At 36.3% G+C, this 23,249-nt stretch overlaps 1 protein-coding gene across 14 annotated transcripts; it reads left to right on the top strand.

Moving 5' to 3' along the window:
- Nucleotides 1–7,342: 7,342 nt before the first annotated feature.
- On the top strand, nucleotides 7,343–13,397 carry LOC103433736 (OVARIAN TUMOR DOMAIN-containing deubiquitinating enzyme 10-like). 14 transcript variants are annotated; one of them, XM_029101072.2, is made up of 13 exons: nucleotides 7,343–7,540; nucleotides 9,080–9,504; nucleotides 9,603–9,736; nucleotides 10,118–10,191; nucleotides 10,348–10,402; nucleotides 10,549–10,623; nucleotides 10,734–10,807; nucleotides 10,893–10,941; nucleotides 11,045–11,129; nucleotides 11,465–11,521; nucleotides 11,883–12,104; nucleotides 12,986–13,109; nucleotides 13,299–13,397. In XM_029101072.2, the coding sequence occupies exons 2-11, from the start codon at nucleotides 9,171–9,173 to the stop codon at nucleotides 11,942–11,944; spliced, it is 999 nt and encodes a 332-aa protein (XP_028956905.1). In that variant the 5' UTR covers nucleotides 7,343–7,540; nucleotides 9,080–9,170; the 3' UTR covers nucleotides 11,945–12,104; nucleotides 12,986–13,109; nucleotides 13,299–13,397. The 14 variants fall into 14 exon arrangements, with proteins under 14 accessions (XP_028956905.1, XP_070676636.1, XP_070676642.1 ...); XM_070820535.1 differs by having other exon boundaries at nucleotides 13,238–13,397; XM_070820541.1 differs by lacking the exons at nucleotides 12,986–13,109; nucleotides 13,299–13,397 and adding an exon at nucleotides 12,514–12,886 and having other exon boundaries at nucleotides 9,080–9,180; nucleotides 9,433–9,504.
- The last annotated feature ends 9,852 nt before the right edge of the window (nucleotides 13,398–23,249 follow it).

Here is a 23,249-nt window from a genome sequence, read left to right as displayed (position 1 = left end):
CCAAGAAGCCAAAGAATTCATGGAGAAAGATGCAAATGGATGAAGACCGTTTCTTAGGTGATTAGCCTTTTCCCATGCAAAGAGAAATCTACAAAGGTATAATGAATTCTCAACTCTTACTCGTGATTTGAATTGAGTCTTGGTTCACTACAATACTAGCTTTAAATTTCTTGGTTAAAATTTGTTTTAAGCGCATATGTACTAGCTTCCGCTCTTTAATTGTTGAATGCTTAATATATGTTAATTGATCTTAAATTTAGCCAAATTTTACTTTAAATGACATCATTCTTTGAATTAATCGGATCCCTTATTATATAAAATTACTTGGAGCTTGCACATGCATGAGGAAGGAACAGTAGCTTGGAAAATTTGTTCAACAATTAAATGAGAGAATCCTTTGTGCAATGGACATGTCATTGTTATCCTTTTCACTAGTATTACATGGATTATGATAATATTAACGTATTTATGCTTGTTGTCGTCAAGCGATGTTCTATCCTTTTATAAATGAGAGGCTTTAAGTTTGACTTTCATAAAAAGTAAGTTTGACACAATGGCTTGTTATTGCGCGACTTAGTCTAAATCTCTAAACTCATAATGTAAATCATGATACTTGCATCCTCACATGAAGAATGCATATATTTCACTTTGTTACACATAATGTATCTTCAATGTATAAATCTAATAAAACAACAATTTAATTCTTGTGCCTTTTATTAAACAAAATGTTATTCCTACAAAAAATCATTCGATTAAGAGATTATTTAAATGTATTAAACAAATAGACGGTGTGAGTACAAAGTGACACTCCAAGATGATCTGTTCATTTTATTTGATGCATTTAGAGGACTAAGCAATTTTCGATTGGGATGATTTTCTATAAGGATGGTCTTCAATTAATATTCAGAAGTTGAATAGTTTTGATTATACATTTGTATAGTGTAAATACGTTATTTGCAAGAGTATGATATGTGTTTGCAATTATAAAAGGACAATACTTGGGTATTGAATAGTCAGTACCCTGAATACTAACCACATGCAGTGGCCCAATGAGAACAAAACACATGTTACAACTTTAATTTATAAACCTGTAACCAAACACAATATTAACCTCACATCCAAAAATCCCCTTTCTTCCTCAACGCCTCCCTCTTCCAGCCTTACTCCTCCTTGCTTCTGCGATGGTCTCATAGCCAGAAACCTTGTCCTCCCCACCGCTTCCGGTAACCTCGTCCCATCCACCAGTGCCAACCACTTATCCTCCAACCTCTCTTTGTTGACCCCGACCCAAAATCCTCCTATTCTTTATCGTGGAAGCCATGGAAGCATTCCATCGTCGTCGTCGGACTTCTCCGTCATGGAATTCATGGCAGTACAAAAGCCCAAAGTTCCCCAAATAAAAGGATAATGCTAGAGAGACTAAATTTGTAAACTAAATGTTGGAAACTAAAGGACATGAAAGTTGATTATCGGTTTATTACTTAAGCGTTGATAAATGTGCTCATTCCTATTGGTGATAGTTTGCAAATTTAGTCTCTTTAGCATTACCCCAAATAAAAACCTCCTTCATAATTTTTCTCCTTGGTGAAATTTCCTTCATAATATTAGTAAGATGGATATGATCTATCATAGGGTGGTGAAATTTTTGGGGTAGAGTTGCTATGGCTTTGGGATAAAGGGGAGAGAGGTGGTTGGTGGAGGTATTGCAGCTGTGTTCTTAGTGAGAGAGAAGATGGATGTTTGGAAACTAGTAAAAGAGAAAAAAAGCGTGTGTTTGGTTAGAAAGATAGTAGGAGTTTGGGGAGAGTTTTATTTGACAGGTGTTTTAAATTCAACGGTCCACATTAGATGGTCAGAAACTTAGGCTATCTCTAACCGATCCGGCCATAAGGCCATAGGACCGAAGGCTAGGCCAAAGAACTTATGGGCCTTACCAAGCCACAATTGTACAATTGGGCCAACCAGCTGGCTCGAACCAGCTAGCCCTGGGCTGGTCCAACAATTCAAGCCCAGCGGCTACCTAGCGTCAGCATGATACCCGCTAGTAATGGCTAGCTGACGCCAGGTAGCTGTTGGATTTGAATTATTTTTTTTCACAATTTAAAAAAAAAAATTAAATTCTATTTTTTATAACTACCTAAGCCATTAAACAACATTAAACAATATTAAACAACATTAAACAACATTAAACAACATTAAATAACATTAAACTTAAATAACATTAAAGAACACAAACTTAAACGCCTACTCCATGATTCTTTTGGCCCAAATATGTGCAATAAGATCCTATTGTAGGTACTTGTTTATGGCACGCAAACGTATCATCCTATTGCGCCTCATGTACTCATTTATCGAAATATTACCAGTTCTTGTACTGGATATATATTTTTCCACGAGCCTTCCTTAACAGTGGCGAAGCCAGGATTTGGCGAGGGGAGGGGCGAAATGCAAAAGAGTGCAAGGTTCAATCGAAGCGGTTGCTTTTACATTGAAAAGTACAAAGTTTTGAGTCAATATTTATAGCAGAAAACAATCTTTCCACCAAAGCGGTTATATCAAAGCCAATATAAACAACTTAAACTGGTTAGGATTAGATTCGAAAAAATGTTAGGCCCTAGTCAGGCAGCAGAGTGGGGCCAATCAACTACGCTCCTAGGCGAGATTTAGGCAGGAGCCTAGATGAATTTAAATTATTGTAAAATATGCATTAAACAATATTTACATTATTTTTAAAAAAGTAATACAATATTTATAGATAATGTGATAGTTTAAGATAAATATGGTGGGGGTGTTTGAAGAGAAAACAAAAATACATACAAGAATATAAAAAATAAAAAATAAAAAGGAGAGAAATGGGCAAAGTGGGGTTAGAAGAGAAAAAAAGGGGGGTGGGGGGTGGGGGGGGGATGGGAAAACAAACAAGTGGGGCAGAAATGTAAAGACTAGAAGAGAAATGGTGGGTCTGGGTCAGTACAGTGTTGTAAGAGAGAAAAAAAGTAAACAAATGATCAGCATAATGAAATCGATTTTTTTTTTGTTGCCAAATGACACCGTTTTGTACAGGGAATATCAAACTCATAATCCTTCATCTTCTTCCCAAGTTCACCGCTCTACAACCAGTGGCAGATTTAAGATTTTAACATTGGGTGGTCCTAATATAAAGCGCCAGAAAAATTAAACAAAAGCAACATTGAATAATTAAACAATGAATTATAGTTTTTCATTCATAATATTTGTACAAACAACATTAGAAGCTACAAGGACTAAATTTATCCACGACCAGATTATACTTTGAAACGTGTGATGATAATTTCATTGTCAATACAAGAAAATACATATTTCTCAATGTGAACAACAAAATTATCATTTAACCATTGAATCTCCATTTTATTGCAGAATGAACTCTTAATGATATTTATGGCGGGAAATACTTTCCACCCAAACACTTACTTAAATTTTGGAAATGAGGGGATTATTTGGTGTAGAAAAGAAACAAAATTAGAATTTGATAAATTGAATAGTTAATTAGGAAGTGGACTGTATAAAGCACAACACGTGGCTTTTTTGAAATTTTTTAATAACAAATGTTGAGGCTTTCAGCCTCCCACGTAGCTTGGGAGAGTGCTTTCAAACCTATACCAAAAGCACACCGTTTTGGTTAAATGGTTAGTCTTCTTCTTCGTCTTCTTTTTCTCTTTCTGGTTTGCAGATAGCCATAACACAGCAGCCGCCGCTGCTCTTTCCCTCCATCACATACCTAGACTTGGGTGGTCCATGGAGGTCTCACAGCCATTGATCTAAACTTCTGGTTGGTCCTGGGACCACCCAAGTCCCTTAATAGATCCGTCCAACGGAGCGATAATTCTCATTTCCGACAAGAGCGGAGGGGCTGAACCAGCGCTCCTAGGCGTGTTTTTCGGCGAGGGGAGGGGCGGCCGCCACTCTTCGCCCTCACGTAGCTTTGACACTGTTCCTTAACCTATTTGAATCATCTTGGTCGTCATCAGATTCTCCATCAATATATCCATCGCGCTCATCCTCCACAATTATGTTGTGTAATATGATGCACAACATCATGATGGAGTTCAATTTACTCGACTTCACCTTCTTGTCAGTTCTTTGATAATCTTCCACTGTGCTTGTAGAATACCGAAAGCTCTCTCAACATCTTTCCGATATGCCTCTTGGTGTAAAGTAAACCACATTTGGGTGTCATCCATAGGGTTTGGCATTGCTTGGACTAGTGTCGTCCACTTTAAGTAGATGCCATCTGCCAAGTAATACTTTATATTGTACTGACGGTTGTTAATGTAGTAGTTAAGTTGTGGTGATTGACCCTCCATCAAGTTATTGAAGAGGTGAACACCCAAGAACTGTAATGTCATTTTGGGATCCTGGGGCTATAAAGAAAGCATGTCAGATCCATGTGTCAAACGAGGCATCTGCCTTTAACACAATAGTTGGCTTTCTCGGTCTTCCGCTAAAGCCTTATTGTCATCCGGTGGGACAGTTCTTCCACTGCCAATGCATGCAATCTAATGACCCTATCATGCCCGGAAAGCCACAGTATTCAGCTTTGCGAATGAGCCAATCCAGATCTGTTGATTTGGTTCACGGAGGTACTCTTCTTTGTAAAGCTGAACAATTGTGTGACAGAATTCAGCAAGATTATGAAGGCATGTAGAGTCAGACATACCATATGTATCATCCATTGCATCAGCTGGGAGGTATATGCCAACATTCGAAGTGCAATAGTAACATTTTAATGAGGTGAGAAACCAGGACACCAGGACAACCTGCTCTGTCTAGCTTCTGTCGAAAGTATGGATTGACATGTTGGAAATCATGAAGTAAACGCTCAAAGACATGACACCTTATTCGGAAGCGACGTCTGAAATCCTCTTCTATGTACACCGAGTTAGGGTTGAAGTAGTTGTTCATCAGATTCTCATGCGCCATCTCTCTATTTTGTGGTTTGTAAGAGTGACCAGCAACATAGTCACCCCATTGAGGTTGTTCTTTAGTTAGCTCACACGTCATGACCCCAGCCATGGTTGCCATATATGATATGTTACGCCATGCTTCATCTTCTTCATCGGGCTCCTCACCTTCTCGTCTCATCTGCACCCATTTTTCTTCCAATTTGGAATTGAACGAAGACCTCCAGTTGGAGTCCGAAGAGGATCCAAAGTTGGAATTCATTGCAAACATGAATTGAAAGAGATATTGGAGAGGGCAAAGTTGAATGTGTGTGAATTATGGCCTAATATCCACTCTATTTATGGACATTGGAAGCTGAACATAAGAAGTGTCACGTAGATAAAAATCCTATCTAAAATTCCCACAACCAATTACATTTCGACACATGGCACTCGAAATTCTATCCAAAAAATTATTGAGATTACACATCGACAAGAAATTTGGAGAGTTACTCACATATTGACACGTGACACTCGGAATCTGAAACAAAATTATTGAGATTCCATATCAACAAGAAATCTGCAAAGTTGGACACATATCGGCATGTGGCACTTGAAATCCGAGACGTAATATTATTGAGATTCCATATCAACAAGAAATCTGCAAGGTTACTCACATATTGACACATGTCATTCGAAATCCTATGCGAAAAATTATGGAGATTACATATCGAAAAATTATAGAGGTAGTTTAATTGAAGTAACCATATTAATTGAATTAAAATAATAAATTATGTTTGGCTTATGGCCCTTTGGCACCCTCAATTGGAGATGATTTTTTGTCAAAAGACTATGTTTGACCTATGACCATTTGGCCTCTTGGTTAGAGATAATAAGACATATGGTCTAATACTGTTAATTGAAGTATTAATTTCTTGGAGGGTTATAAAGCTAAAAGGAGCTCTCTAACCCTCATTTGATTAGAGATGGCCTTAGACAATCAATGTTATCCATTATAAAATAGTAGGACTTTTGTGTTGACCTTTCGGCCGTTAATTGAAACTTAAACTTTCTGCCCAATTAAAATTAAGAAAAAAAAAACCTCCTTTAATAGAAAGCCTCGCATAGGACTTTTTCAGCTTTCAGACGGCATCAGCCATTGGTACCAAATCTCTTCATCAACAGCCGTTCGATTCCCCAAACCTCAGTTCAAACCAATCTCAACCTTCAATTTCTCATATTCTCATCAGAACCTACCTACACCGTCAGATCTTAGTTCCTATCAATCTCTTTCAAATCCATGCCAAAAGTTGGCCCGGTTATAATTTTGTGAGAGTGTATAAGACGTATAAAGGTTCAACAAGACGTTAAGTGCTAATCCTGCGGTGAGCTACGGACTAGCATTTAGGTGGGGACCTATGCGTATTTAAGTAAATTTATCATATATTGTAAAAATAAGTGTATATTTATACTTTAAAAAAAAACCCACATAATTATATTGGGATGCATAAATTGCAAAATAAAATGATGTATAAATTATAAATTTTAGGACATATTGAAAATATGGGGAACAAGCATATAACGAGTGTTCATCCAAGTATTAATAAGTTTCTTACATTTTATTGAAAAATTAAAACGCAAAAATGAAAGTTATTGATGTTTTGTCTAAGTGAGAGTCACAGCCTAGGCGGTCTAGATGGTTTTAGAAGGGCTACACAAATGCTTAAGCAGGTCTAGGTGCATTTTTTTACTTTTCAAACGCGTCGAAACTAATCGGAGCGTAAACGACGCTAGATAGAAATTTTTTAAATAGTGACACATATTTTTTTATTAGGTTAACTTTTTTAATGATTTTTAATTCTGGTGTATACTATGCTTCGAATATATTAAAAAATCGATAAATTTAAGAGTTGATATATAATCAACCTTTATAGTTTACCAATTGTTACAATTTCAATACCTTCGCCTAACGTTACCAAAATTCATTTACACATCTAAAACTCAATGTACACAAACATACCTCTCATTTGCTTATTAGGTTAATAAAATTTAATGAAATTATACTATTTGGAAAAATTGTTAAGCTACAAATATAAATTATGAAAAAGATTGCAATGGTGGATTGCCTTGATAATTATGATTTCTTCTTCAATTGTTTATATTCAATCCTTTCTATAATGAAGCTTAAAATAATAATAATTTTTTTTTTTAGAAAATTAAAAAATAAAACTACTAGAAGGAATAAAAATATAAAATCATAAACTAGTCAATTAATTAATTAATTGAAATATTGAATAAGAAGCCGTTCATGGAATGACAAATAAATCTCAACCGTCCATTGGGTCCGTACGATGTATAACTTGCTCGACCTTTAACGTCCCAGGCAAACCGTATATAATGGGGGTGAAAGTGCACCCCAATTTGTTGCATTTTCTGGGCGATTTTTTCAGTGCTTCGATCGTCATCCAATGCAATTCGTATGGTCGTATTACAACACAGAGAGTGTTTTGCTCCCAACTCTCTCTCTCTCTCTCTAACTTTCACCCTAAGTTTTCCTCTTGCGAAAACGATAGCTTTCAAAGCTTTTGTTTTTCTATTGGCTCTGAGGAGAAGCTGATTGGGTGAGTTCTTAATCTCTTGGTTTCTACGGTTTTACATCTGTTTACTTTGTTGGTTTGTTCTATTGATTGCTGAAGAAATTTGGGTTTGTTTTTTGTTCGTATTATTGATGAGATTTTACTGCTGATTGAGATGTATTGCAAAATCTTAAGCTTTTCTGGGTTCTGTTTGATTGTTGGTAGTTTATGGGTTTGATCATGGATATGCATGTAGCAGTTGTGTTGTTTTTCTTTTGACAAGACGATATTCTAAACTACTTTAATCTAATCTAAGGGGATGTGAGTTCGAAATGATTCATTATCTTTGGTATATATAGTAAAGGTCATATGAAATTTTGATTTGTTACAGGGAAGATTAACTTTTTTGGGTTAAGTTTATTTAGAGCCTGTTTGGTATCCTATTTGAAATTTTTTATCATTTCTCAAAATATTTCTTGAAAACAATTTTCTTTAAGACTCAAAAACATGATTGGTTTGTGATTTAAAATTTTTAAATCTTATGACTTAAACTAGACAAAGAAATCTAAAAAGAGGGGGTCACAGGAGAGGGAGAAAGAGGAGAGAGGAGGAAAGAAAGCAAGAGATGATTGAAGGAAAGAGAAAGAAGAGAGAGGATTGAACGAGATAGAGAGGAAGAGGAGTGAAAGAAAGAACCGAGAAAATGAAGAAAGCGGATTAGAGGAGAGACGAAAAAGGTAAAAAAAAAAGGAGAGAGAAAGCGAATTTGAGTTTAAAAAGTTAGATTCAAGTCGAGTACCAAACAGACCCTTAACCCTTAATTTCTTGGATTTTTTCCCTAGGCATGTGAGGTAAAAGGTTTAACTGTTAAGAATATTTAGCTCTCCACGTTATTGTTGATCCTTCATTTTCCTTATAGGAGTTACTTGTTTATTAGCAATGATCTAGTTTAAAATTGCAAAAGCAGGCGGGCTGGTTTAAGGTCGTTATCGTCTTCGTGATATTTTATTTAGACATACTGGGAATGCGTAAGCACACGTTGTTTGGTTAACAGGTTTGTCACTTCATAATGTTATTAGGATAATTAAAGTCTGCAGGCGGTCATTCTAGACTTGCAATTATCTGTTTTTTCCATATTTTTTGACGCGCGCGGGGGAGGGATTTTGGGGTTTGAACCCTTGCTGATATCACCACAATTTTAATTTTAACATAGTTAACAATAAACATACTTGAGCTTAGCAAAGTCTTAAATTATGATTACTTGGGGTATGCATCATTTTCACAAGTTTTCTTATTCTAATTTATTATATGCTTAGATGTCTAATCAATTGTGAATACCCTCTACTATATATTGTCCAGTTCTGTAAAAAAGTCAACTGCTTTATTATATTAAGGATTTACGTTAAAAATCCTTAGCTTTGCCTTGCAATCGGGAGCGCTATACTTAATTTAGGGAAACTATTTCCTGCTGCTATTCAGTTTAGATTTGGCAGCTGAACATTCTTGTGCAAATTATAGTCGGGGTTAATGCATGTAAAAGCTTTGAAGGTTTTTTTTTTAACTTTATTGGTCGCTTTTTCGCAGGTATTACTATTCCTTGAACTTCTGAGGGATTCCATCATTGCTCTTGGAAGCATCTTGAGCATTCTAATTCCACATATGCATTTTTAAGGAGATGGCTTCCAGTGAGTATGATTCAGATATTGTTCAGTGGGGTCTTCGTCTTCTTGATGGGGATCCAGTTTATAATTCTTCATACTACTACGGCAGTGACATGATACAACAAGATGCTAATGATATCTACCATTATGAGCATATCAGGAGTCATTATGATACAGAATCAAACAATGTAGAAAATGATGAAATCATTGCACATACTCTTCAAGAGGAATATTCGCGACTATCTGTAACAGAAGCCTATGAATACTCGCATGCAGGTGAAGCACAGCCACAAGCTTCGTTTCATGCAGATGTGTGGCATGGTCAATCTACAAGAGATTTTTGTTCAGGCATCTGAAAAATTGCTGTTTGCACCTTCTTTTTATAGAAGTTAAATTAACCTATATCATTTAATTATCTTGATGGGCATTTTTTGTGCACCATGCAGACCATGATTACAGCCAGGAAGAAGCTGCTATTGTGGTGCCTTCTAGCTTATGTTCTAGCCCGGATGATCAATTGGAGCTAACTGATGAATGTTCTCTTCATGGGGAAGTAGGCTGGGGCTGGAATCCTGTTCCCGTAAGTTTATGTTGTTCAAAGTTCGTTTTTCACATTGTTTAGCGTTTTCACCATGTTGCAACCTCAAATGTTTTGTCATGTTTTTGTTATTAAACAGTTTGAAGGAGTTGTCATAATGGACTTTTGAAAATTTATTAGCACATTGTATAATACACATTAGGTAATAATCTGATGTTGAGACTTGGGAATGTAGATTGGAAACTCAAAAAGACATGTCAACAGGATTTTGATTATTCATGTGAATTCCCGCCCTCCCCCCTCTTAAAATAATTTAAAATCCACAGTTTACAAATTCGTGACTAGTGTATTTGTATTTGGATTGCTACACATGACATGATTTGCATTGTCAGGTATTAACTTTGTTCCCTTTATATGGTCTAGCACATTCCTAGAATCAATGGAGAAATTCCTTCAATTGATGAAGCGACTTCAGACCATCAAAGGCTAGTTGACAGGTACGACCTGCCCATTTCCTTTCTAGGAGTGAAGTAACATCAGTCTGTAATTCAATAATTTGCCTAGCTAGCAGAATCCATCTTTACGTGTTTTTTGACTTGGGTTCTGATATTGGATTTGGGTTTGTAAAAGTATTTATTGCCTTTTTCATTTAGGCTTCAATTATATGGCTTTGTTGAACATAAGGTAGCAGGAGATGGCAACTGCCAGGTTAGTCCTTTTGTAGCTGTGTCTTGTTTCTGTTGTTGATGACTGGATATTGATGTATTAGTTTTCTATTTATGACTGACTGGATATTGATGTTAGAATTTTTCAAATTAGACATGTTAATCTCACGCTTTGCTTTATTTTTCCAGTTCCATGCTTTATCAGACCAATTGTATCAATCACCTGACAACCACGAGTATGTGAGAAAGCAAGTCGTAAATCAGGTTTGCAATACCTATTTGTTATACTGAACTTTATCACCATGAAGTTTTGTGTATTATCAACTATCTTCCATGGATTCTGGTTTATCCTTCTGATGGTTTACTGCTATCAGCTTAAGTCTCATCCAGAGATTTACGAGGGATATGTTCCTATGGCATATGATGATTATTTGGAGAAGATGTCCAAGTATGACTTGAACTCATAGTTTTTCTTGTTTTCCTGTCAATTAATGTTGGCCTTAATTAATACTTATCAATCTGAATGAAACCAGGGATGGTGAGTGGGGTGACCATGTCTCATTACAGGCAGCTGCTGATTCGGTATGAAAGATCTTTTACATTGAAGCGTGCACATCTGGATTTTTCCAACATTTGGACAGTAATTTATATAGAAACTGATACTTGTGTGAATAATTTGTTGCAGTACGGAGTGAAAATTTTTGTCCTGACTTCTTTTAAGGATAACTGTTGCATAGAGATTCTTCCTAATATTCAATCTTCAAAACAAGGTAGCTTGTTAAGCTCTTGGTTTTTGTTGTGGACAGAGATAATCGATTTTTTTAAGTATTTAATTATCTGTATGCTGAAATTTGATTACAGTTTCCATATTCTACGTGTTGCTGTCCTCTTTTTTCATTTCACTTCTCTTATGATGAACAAATTTATCACCTAATTATGATTTTTTTATTACAATCTCCCGGTTCAATGTTAGTCTCATCATTGTACTAATTAAAAATAGATTTCGTCAAACTTTGCTTAATGGTTAAGCTATTAGTTGTGATATCCTAAATATTAGTTTTTCGTTCTCCATTAAGATTTACAGATGCTATTATGTCTTGTGCAGTTATTTATTTGAGTTTCTGGGCAGAGGTGCATTACAACTCAATTTATCCTCAAGGAGGTAACTTTTTTTCTCTCTATGCTCATTATGTAGAGTACAAAGTGGTTTGGAGTAAAACAAAACCTGGCTTTGGGATGACTCGTTCAGCTGAATGCAACCAGTTCGAGCAATAATGTTGCATCATTACCCAACAGTTTTTGAATGATAATACTTACAGTCTCTTTTTCTTTTGGGATCTGTGTGTGTAATACTAACTGTGCGATGGGGAGTGAGAAATTAAAACAGAATGCCGGAATAGCTCTTTATCTGATTTTCCAAAAGGGCTCTTTGGTTGTCTGACAGTAGTGCCTGCATGCATGCCTTGGGTTTTACATATCTCTGTAAAAGTAATGCATGACTTATGGTTTTGGTTTTATTTCAGGCACAACCTCATATGAGAACAGAAAAAAGAAAAAATGGCGGATATTTGGGAATAAACATTAGGAATGTTTGGATGGCCTTTATGGCATTCAACACATGTCTCCCTCATATTGTTGATGCTGCTGCTGTTTAAATCCTGTAGTCCTTGGTTCAGGACCTCACATACTCTTATTTTTGCTCTTCTAATGTCCATCCAGGCTGGATTATCTCATCGTAAGAGCAAGTTAGTTTCTTTGTCCATTTTTTTTCCTTTTCTAAATTTACTATAATTATGGTTGCTTGCATGTGTGATTTTTGTTGTTGCATGCTAGTACCGTACAATATTTTTGGAGCAAACCAGTTACAATACAATAATGAATTTATACATTTCGGAAAATAAATTTAAAATGGTTTTGTTGAATCTTTGTGAGCTTTTTGCTTATTGTTTTCTTCACTAGCAACTTGGTTGGTCCTTTAGATTTGGAATGTACAATGATATGTTAAATACCTGAAATAAATTATATCTGGAAAAAGAAAAGAATAAAAAATACTCGAAATGAATGTCGGTGTTGAGGAAAATATTCTATGCTTTAAATGAACACAAGTAAAATGTACGCTTCACGGCATATGCAATAATTGTGCATAATTGGCAGGTATCGTGAAATGGAAAGCAAGATTATATTGCGGAAAAATGCGATGCTGTCTATAGACATATAGAGAGATGGAGAGGAGTTACTTGAGTATCTAGAAGATGGTTAAGTTCAGGATTTTTGTTGGACATAGTGGCGGGAACTAAGGTTTTGATAAGCTTCAGTCATTTATCTTGTACCGTTGATCTGTTTTATGTTATACCCATGAAACTGGTTGATGAATAACTTTTCTTTGTATGGATTATTTTCTGAATGTTTTTCTTACCATAGCAGAAGTGGGATTTATTGGAATTCAGTCTATTGCCAATGTCAGGTTTACGATATTTTGTATACTGAGACTGCTTATTCATAATCATACCGTTTTTATACTGTTTCACCACTTAGTTTCCCTGTTTTGAACGTAAGATTAATGCGACAATCTTTCATGAATGTATGTGTTTAGTTCTTACCATCACGGTTTGCCGTTTCATGCAAGGTGTTGTATAAGCGCGTGTATTTGAGCGAATATGACAAGTTTGCAGCCGGTGGGTTCCAAGTTCCAACTGAATTGGAAAAAGTTCTGGCCAGTATCTGCGTCGATATGACAAAATATGCAGCCGGTGAGTTTTTCAACTAAAATGGACAGCTCCGCCATTGTTTAGGTCATTTCTTTGTGGGTACTCAATTTACGTGCTTCTTTGCCATTGGCGAAATATAAGATTGAATGCAGAGTTTGCTTCTGGTACAGATTAGTAGTTAGAAACACGCTTAGAAGATATATCGACTCTTTGCTTCTTGTTCTTTGGCAGACGGCGACACTTAATCATGGGTATCATTGTTTTTTTGTCATAGTCAAGTATTTATACATTTCCGTGAGTAATGATGCAGTAGTATTTGCAACATCAGAAGATTATGAACTTTTGTTTTTCTGCTTTTCGTTTCAATATGTTTCGTTTCGTCATTGAAATGATTTGATCGAACACAACGGTAGGTGAACACAATTTTCTTGAGATTGAAGATGGCAAAAGGATCGGAGGATCCAACTCCGACCATGGACCCTCCTCCTTAAGTAGTCGAGTGTCCAGATTACCTCTGCCCGGCCTGTGAGTTCCTTCTCGTTTAATAACTAACATAACGCCGTTAATTTCATAGAAGTTGAAAAATAAAATACGTGCTAATAAGTACTAAAAAAGCAAAAAACGCAACAGCTTTCAACCAACCCATTATCATATTAATAAACTTAAATTTTCTTAATTTATTATCAGAAACTTGTAAGACTCAACCCAAATCATGTTAGCATGCTATCTAGATCACTATCAATACAGAAGTCTTCTACTCACTCAAGACTTAATGTTCTGATGGTGATAGAACCCTTAACTTAGAATCTTTTCTTTGTGAGCTGGGAGTCTTTTTATAAGTATAACCTTTGCCAACTTCCATCTGTCGTGGAGTGTTGGTTCATTACAGTTATTTGCAGTTTCAAATTGCAAGTTGTTCCTGATCACAATCACCACATATTCCTTGATTACAGGAAGCAGTTTTACACGTTTACAAACTCCCACCAGCAACTGCATTTCTTCCTTGTACTATTTAGTTTAGTCCAATTCGGTTTCTTACAAAACTTAATGTGTCGGTTTATAATTACGGTTACAGAAAAGCCATTCTCATTTTGGATGCAGACATTTGATCAGGTTATCATATGCGATGCGATTGCGTGATTCTTGTGGATTTTTGTGTTGGATTTTGGAATTATTTTGGAAATTGAAATTTGAGATTCAAAGGTATTCTGTGTTTAAGACGGTCGATGAGAAATTGGAGAGAGAGAGAGAGAGAGAAGTGAGCTTTGCCTATGCAGGGAAGATGGTCCCTGGTGACAGTGTGGCTGTATTTTACGTGTTAAGCTTATGGACATGTGTCAAAAGGAGAAGGATGTCATAGGCTGGGCAGAGGTAATCTAGGCACAGCAGATCCGAACTCGAAGTAGTCAAAGTACATCATACTCAATCCAATTGAATATTTACCCAATATTTAATCCAAAAGACATCCTCATTCACGGAAAGAGATCATCTCCGGATCCATTCCACCTAATCTTCCTCATCAAACAATCAAGACTCTTGAAATTTGATCTAACGGCTAAAGTTATTATAACTTTTAAAGTGGGCCTGTGTTTGTAGCCGTTGGATCAAATTTCAAGGGTCCGGATTGTTTGATGAGGAGGATTAGGTGGAAGGGGTCCGGAAAGGATCCCTTTCCTTCATTCACTATGAGGATCCTCTTTGTGAGGATCCTGGGTATCCTCACATTATGTCCGTTCATCGTACATCGTGCGGCCATAAATCATTTTAAATACTTTTATTTTAAATTAAATATGAACAGTACTTGATGAAAACTGGTCACACGATATACGATGAACATATACGATTTGAGGATCTTCAGGATCCTCATAAAGAGGATCCTATTATTCCTTTTTAGTTGAACATGTACAGCTTAATATGTAGATTGCCACTAAATTTCTAATTAAGTGCACAACCATTCATGAACAACAATATATATTAAATACCAAAAACAAAGAGAGACTTATCTAAACCCCAAAAAACACTAACACAACCCCCCTCCACACCTAAACACACACCTATAGGGGCTAAATTGTCTCTCCCCACCACCTCCATTATACATAGGGATGGGCAATGGTTATGCCAAACGGGTAACTGCGGTTATTTACTTATAACCGTTTAAGTTCTTACCTGCATAACGGTTTACCCGTTGAGTATTTCCATAAACGTACACTCATACCCACAATCATTTATAAACGGTTAATCATACTCACAATCGCATACTCATTTAACCATAACCGCATACCCATTTAACCATAACCGTGTACTCGTTTATCCGTTTTTAACCCATTTACTCTCTTTTTTACCCGTATACCTATTTTTTTTTACAACTTGAAAATTAGAAAAGAAATTTGTCATAATTTCTTTTTCTAACAATTAAACACCATTATAAGTGCATTTAACATGCATTTTCGTATTAACCATATTATTTATGAATATATGTGATGTCTCCCAATTATTTGATGGTCAATCTATTGCAAGAATCATGCATGGTTGTAGGTTAATTAATATTCTTCTATATGTAACTACGCATCAGTATGCTAATAAGCTAACTTGATAAATATTTGGATTTTTATTTAGAAAAATATGTTCATCGATCTAGGCCGTTTAATCGGTTTCTAATTTTTGGGTCAAATATTTATTGAAAACTCAAGGCCAATTAAATTAATATATATATATATATATATATATATATAAGTACGCATCAGCCGACAATAACATGCTTCTAAAGGCTCAAGGTAATCATTATCTTGAATACTAGATGATTCAAAGCTCCAAAATACTCCAAAACAAAACTTTCGAACACTCTAATGCTTTAGCACATTCAATCACATATATTAAACATATGGCCGTTTATATTAACTACACACACACACACACACACATATATATATGACCCGTTTATAACCAATTATGTCTTAAGATACTAAACTTAGCTAGAAATTAATGTTTTTTTAATCTTATATTTATTAAAATAAATGGTGAAATGAATACCCATTTATAACTGCGGATAATACCTATAACCGTCCATTTAAATTTCACAGATAAACGATTATACCCATAACCGTTTATTTATGTATATGATTACCCATAACCATAACCGTGAGTTTTAAATTGTTGTTATCTACCGATCATTCCCAATTCCAAATCCCAGAACCTCTTCCTTCGGCTGCCCCTCCTCCACCTCACTCGCCCTCGTTTACAGTAGCAACTGCGACGGGAACGGCAAGTACCCGGCACTATATGTTGAGAATTAAGCTGCATACTAGCTTAAATCCAATATGCAGATGACAATCTTGTAGCTAGAATTGAAGAGAATGAAGAAATTGAAGGAATGAAGAGCTTGCTATTTTTAGAAATAACCGTTAGACTCAAATTTGTAACGACTAGTTTTAGTTTCTTTTTTTAGTAAGTAGCACAACTGTTATTCTTATCCTTTCAGATTGTACTGTGCCATTCGATCCTTTCCCAAGTGGAAGGATCGTAGCCTCCGATGGTCTGAATGGTTGGAGACGTGTCATTGCTCCCTAAAATGTAGGATCTGAGCATTTAACTGTTTTCTGGGGTTATAACCTTATATTCTTCTTCTTCGATTTCATATATAGCATATACTTAGATTTTTCTACTCTCTGTGATCATCCTTCATTACCATTTTTTCTGTAATAAAGCCTTGATCTTTATTTGTTAATCAACCTAAAAACCTATATGGATGATACCATTTAACATGGTATCAGAGTCTTAGGTCTGATTCAAAGAAGAAGGGGCGTAAACTGCGAGTGAGGTTCTTCCTGAAATTCCCAGAAGAGATAAAAGTGGTTCTTTTTGTGGTTGGTTCGCTGATAATCACTTAAAGATGGTGGGATCGAGTTCTTCTTGTGGAGATTTACAAACTCCACAGTTCAATGGCACAAACTACGATTTTTGGACCGTCAAGATGGAGACCATCTTTATAGCACATAATCTATGGGATGTGGTAGAACTTGGAATACAACCGCAACAGATTCTCAAAGAAGAAGAAAACACTGAGTGTGAAGAAAGTGAGACATAACAAGTCCAGTTGAAGCACCCACAATTTAAAAAAAAAAAGACAGAATAAAAAATGCCAAGGCATTAAGTCTCATTCAAAGAGCAATAACAGATGAGTTATTTCCTCGCATCAGAAATGAGAAGACTGCAAAGGGGGCCTGGGACATTCTGAGAAGAGAGTATAGAGTTGACAAAAAGATAAGAGTTGTAAAACTTCAAGCCGTTAGGGCTGGATTTAAGTATTTGAGAATGACAGAAGGTGAAACACTAGATGATTACATGGCTAGGTTTTTTGAAAGTGTGAATAACCTGAAGTCACTTGATGAAGATGTACCTGAAAAAAAGAATTGTACAAAAAATGTTGATGAATTTAAGTAGAACATAGAAGTCTATTGTGTATATCATATAGGAAACTAAATACCTTAACACTATTAGAATTGAAGAGGTTATGGCATCTGTTAAAGTTTATGATAAGAGAGAAGATTTGCATGATGAGAGGGACAAGATGACAAGAACTAAGAGAGGATTTAGTAGTTTCAAAGCTGGCAGCAACAGTGTCGCTGGAGCTTACAAAGGAGCACAAAATAAGCAAAACCAGAATTGGCAAGGCAATACAAGAAAGGAAAAAATTGGTCTCAAGGTGGAAATTGGAACAATAACAATGGTACAAACTAGAACAACAACTATGGAGGAAGTTGGAACAATAGGGTCAACTCTCAAAACAAGCAAGGGAGTAGTAGCCAAAGTGGTGTAAAACCACAATGTTAAGTATGTGAGAAGTATCATTTTGGTGTGTGCAGGTACAAAGGAAAAGCCAAGTGTGGAAAGTGTAATCGTTTTGGTTATGTTGCGAAGGACTATGATAACCACAAAAAAAGTGGCAAACTATGCAAAAGAAGAAGTGACCACAAGAACCATGTTCTATGCTTGTCACTCAGCTTCAATTGCACAAGATAGATCTGTGTGGTTTGTGGACATTGCATGTAGCAACCATATGACTTCTCAGGAGTCTATTCTGATAAATCTTGACAAAACAGTGACATGTAAGGTAAAAATGAGCACTAGAGATCTTGTACAAGCTATTGGGAAAGGCACTCTAGTGGTTGAAATTGAACATGAGAAAAGGTATATAAATGAAGTATTGCTGGTTCCAGGTTTAGATGAAAATCTATTGAGTGTAGGTCAAATGATGGAATATGGATACTATGTGCTATTTGGAGGTAATATGGTAGTAATCTTTGATGATAACAACCTTGACAATGTTATAGCAAGAGTGAAAATGGTAGGAAACATATGTTTTCCTCTTTCACTAGAATCTATAACTCTTGCAGCAAGAAAAGTATCTGTGATTGAGGACTATTGGGTTTGGTATAGAAAACTTGGGCATTTGAGTTTTGGTATTATGAAGAAGATGCAACAGAAGGGGAAGGTACTTGGACTACCTAAATTGACAAATGAAAGATGTGTGTGAAAGTGGTGTATTTGGGAAACATCATTGAGAACCATTTGACAAGGACAAAGTGTGGAGAGCAAGCTATCCACTTGAGTTGGTACATATAGATGTGTGTGGACCAATGCAAAATGAGTCTATTGGTGGAAATAGGTATTTCATCACTTTCATTCACGGTTTTTCAAGAATGTGTTAGGTATACTTTCTCACAAACAAATCTGATACCTTTAATGTGTTCAAGAAGTTTAAAGCTTTTGTTGAATTACAAAGTGGTTTCATTTTAAAGAAGCTAAGGAGTGACAGAGGTGGATAATACACCTCACATGAGTTCCTGGATTACTGTGCAAGCATGGGAATGGAAAGGCAATTGATTATTTCTTACTCTTCTCAGCAAAATGAAGTTGTTGAGAGAAGTAAGAGAATAATTTATGAGATGGCAAGGTCCATGATGGCTGAGAAAGGAATTCATGTGGTTTTCTAGGCAGAATCTGTGAGTACTTATGTGTATTTGCAGAATAGATGTTTTACAATATCTGTGATGGACAAAATACATTTTGAAGCCTTCACAGGTAAGAAGCCTGGAATCAAACATCTCAAAGTATTTGGTTGTATCTATAATGTTCATGTTCCATCACCACTGAGGCAGAAACTTGATGAAAGAACTATAAAGGGAATCTTCATGGGATATGAAAGTTGTGAGAAGGGTTATAGAGTATATGATCTGCAATCCAAGAAGATTGTACTCTCAAGGAGTGTAATATTCAGTGAAGACAAGTCATGGAAGTGGGAAAATAACCAAGTGGAGACTCTCTCAATACCCTTCGATCTTGAAGCAAATGATGCAGAAGATGAATCTACAGAAGAATCAATTGATGTAACTCAATTTGACAATGTTGGAGGCTCTCATTCAAACACCAATATTAATGAGGTCATTGAGAACAGTAGTGGGAGTCATAGTCAAAGTTCCGCTCCTAGCTCCACTCCAGTGAAATTGAGGACTCTGGAAGATATATACTCAAGATGCCATATGTGTATCATAGAACCAGAGAACTACCAAGAAGTAGCAAGTGACATAGCTTGGCAAGAAGCTATGAATGTAGAGTTGGAAATGATTGAGAAGAATGATACTTGGGATCTTGTTGAGAGGCCTACTGATAAACCTATTATAGGTGTGAAACAGGTGTTCAAAAGTAAACTCAATTTAGATGGGACTGTTTAAAAGCACAAGGCTAGGCTTGTGGCAAAATGCAATGCACAAAAACCTGTCATAGACTATAATGAAACCTTTTCACTAGTACCAAGGTTAGACACAATTCGAACTCTCATTGCACTTGCAACACAAAAAGGTTGGAAATTGTTTCAATTGGATGTTAAGTCAGCTTTTCTAAATGTTGTGCTTGATGAAGAAGTATATGTTGAGTAGCCTGAGGGTTTGAGTTGACAAATGCACTCACAAGGTCTATAAGTTAAGAAAGGCCCTATATGGACTAAAACAGGCACCTAGAGCCTGGTGAGATTGATGCATATCTCTTCATGTGTAAGTTCAAAAGGAGCACAAGTGAAGCCACATTGTATACAAGATCAGATAATGAAGAAGGCCTGATAATTGTCTCAATATATGTAGATGACATTGTCTACACTGGCAACAGTGAGAAGATGCTTAGTGAGTTTAAAAGAGAGATGATGCAGAGATATGAAATGTCTAATCTTGGTCTTTTACATCATTTCTTAGGCATGGGGATACTACAAACTGATCAAAGAATGTCTATACATCAAAGTAAGTATGCCGAATCACTACTTGTGAAGTTTGGCCTTGAAGATTGCAAACCAGTATCCATTCCATTACCTAGAGGTGAAAAACTTAAGAAGATTAATGGCAGTGAATTGGTTGATAAAGGTCTTTACAGAAAGATAATGGGAAACCTGCTATACTTAACATCAACTAGGCCTAACCTAATGTATGCTGCAAGTCTATTATTAAGGTTCATGAATAGTCATACTAAGAAGCATTTGGGAGTGGCAAGAAGGGTATTAAGATATGTGCAAGGGACCTAAATTATGGCATTGAGTATTTGAAAGACAAGTCTACAATCCTCATTGGATTCTGTGATGCAGATTGGGCAGGAAGTGAAGATGATTGTAGAAGCACCTCTGGTTATGCATTTAGCTTTGGTAGCGAAGTATTTTCTTGGGCATCTATGAAACAAAGCACAATTGCACTATCAATTGCTGAGGCTGAGTATGTCTCTGCATCTGAGGCAACAACAAAATCCATTTGGTTGAGATTTGTTCTTGATGACTCTAGAGAAATGCAAACTGAGGCAACTCCTCTATTTTGTGACAATATATCAGCCATCTCAATGGTTAAAAACCCTGTGTTTCATCAGAAAACTAGGCACATACATAAGAAGTATCACTTTATAAGGGAAGCTTAACAAGAATGTGTGATTGATTTAAAGTTCTACAGAAGTGAAGAACAACTTGTAGACATATTTATAAAGGCATTACCAAAGGAGAGATTTAATCAGTTAAGATTAAAGCTTGGAGTAAAGCCTGTAAGTAGCTTAGGAGAGGGTATTGAAAATTAAGTTGCATACTAGCTTAAATCCAATCTCCAGATGACAATCTTGCAGCTTGAATTGAAGAGAATAAAGAAATCGAAGGAATGATAAACTTGCTATTTTTAGAAATAGGCGTTAGACTCAAATTTGTAGGCTAGTTTTAGTTTCTATTTTTAGTAAGTAGCATAACTGTTATTCTTATCCTTTCAGATTGTACTGTGCCATTCGATCATCTCCCAAGTGGAAGGATTGTAGCCTCCGATGGCCTGAATGGCTGGAGATGTGTCCTTGCTCACTTAAATGTAGAATATGAACATTTGACTGTTTTTGGGGGTTATAACCTTGTATTCTTCTTCTTCGTTTTCATATAGAGCATACACTCATATTTCTCTACTCTTTGTGTTCATCCTTCATTACCATTTTTATGTCATTAAGCCTTGATCTTTATCTGTTAATCAATCTAAAAACATATATGGCTGATACCATTTAACATTATAGTCCAGCCCCATCGGCTGACACAAGTCCAGCTGTAGCTACATCGCTTAATGAGTCTGTGTCGACGACACTGCTGGGTATATGAACTGCCTTGAGCTTTTGATCGAGTGGAACGAGTGAACTTAGCATGGGATGAATGGCATTTGGGATGACACGAACATGGTGGTAGTTGAGATCGGCTCCGTTGATAGTGTACCGAAGTCGGTGGAGGCGATGATAGAGGGCTCGGCATGACGGATGAGCCACTCGATGGTCTCACCGTCGAAGCGGTGGCCAAGCTCTTGGGTTAGCTGGAAGATTTGAGCGGCGCACATAGCCAGCATCAGGACACGACGTCCCCATCCATTGACTTTTGTGTGGCGGCCCTGATGTTCTAGTGGGTTACCTGTTTTTGGGGCTTGGGCTGGCCCTGGAGTTAAAGGTCGGATAGTTGGGAATGCTAGAACGATGGAGCTATTTGGATGGTGGAAAAAGTCAAAATGACTGTGGGGATCACGATCGGGTTTCGGTCTTCGAGTTTGTGCACTGGCTGGAGGATCATCTCTAAGGCCATGACGGTGGGGTAGTGGTGGTTTGAGGGTTTGGGGCAGAGGGGAGAGAGTAGAGAGAGTGAAATTAGGGTTTTGAGTGGTTGGGGGATTCAATAAACCCCATAGGTGGAGTGGGGGTCCCTTTATATTGTGGGACTATATCAGTAATGCTATTTATACCATATTTTTGTACCACATTTTCATACTATCTTAGGTGACATATGTGGACAACCACATTAATTTGAGTTAATCAGATTTTTAAATTTAATTCATTATTTAATAAGCCAATAATTAAAAAAAACTAGTTAATTATATGATGATTGTGGTATACGAGGAGTCTTTCTACTTCTTTCCCTTAGGTTTTGCAAATTTTTCATTGGGCATAAAATCATGAATTTGGTGGGTTTTGCAAGTTTTTCAACATAGATTCAAATGAAAGAAGAAAACATCCAGAACAAGCACACCGAATCATGAAACTTTGTAAACCCAGATTTCATTGGGTGCAGAAAGGCATGAGATTTGTTGGGTTTTGCAAATTTGTCAATAGGGATTCAAATGAGAGAACAAAATTGGAGAAAACAGCACACCAAATGATGAATTTTTTTAAAACCCAACTGGGGTGGCGGTGAGAGCCGCCATTGGAACAAAGTCAAAATAGTGGATACTTGATTGGGAGAACGAAGAAGCACTGGATTTTGTGGTTTCTTTAGTTGGGGGAACCTAGCTACAAATTTAAGAGAAGCAGCATCCATTCAGGAGAGAAGAAGGAAGTTGAAAGACTCTTCCTATACAACAATTATCATTTAATTAACCAACAATTCCTAATTATTATTTTATTAAATAATGTTTAACTAAATTTAAAAATCTAATTAAATTGAATGATGTGACTGTCCACATCAAATGCCACCTAAGATGGTATGAAAATGTGGTACAAAAACATGGTATGAATAACATTATTTGAGATTGTAGTGAGGTATGTGGGGATGAGGAGAGTAGGGCTTCAGTCCTTATTCTTTGCGATGGGTCCTGCAGGAGGGTGAGTTGATGCTTTTGGACCATCAAGTTCTTTTTGAATTTTTTTGGT

Source organism: Malus domestica, chromosome 04, assembly GCF_042453785.1.
Source record: "Malus domestica chromosome 04, GDT2T_hap1".
NCBI classification, from domain to species: Eukaryota; Viridiplantae; Streptophyta; class Magnoliopsida; order Rosales; family Rosaceae; genus Malus; species Malus domestica.
The sequence above is the reverse complement of the archived record's forward strand: the minus strand, read 5'-3'. Positions and strand labels throughout refer to the sequence as shown.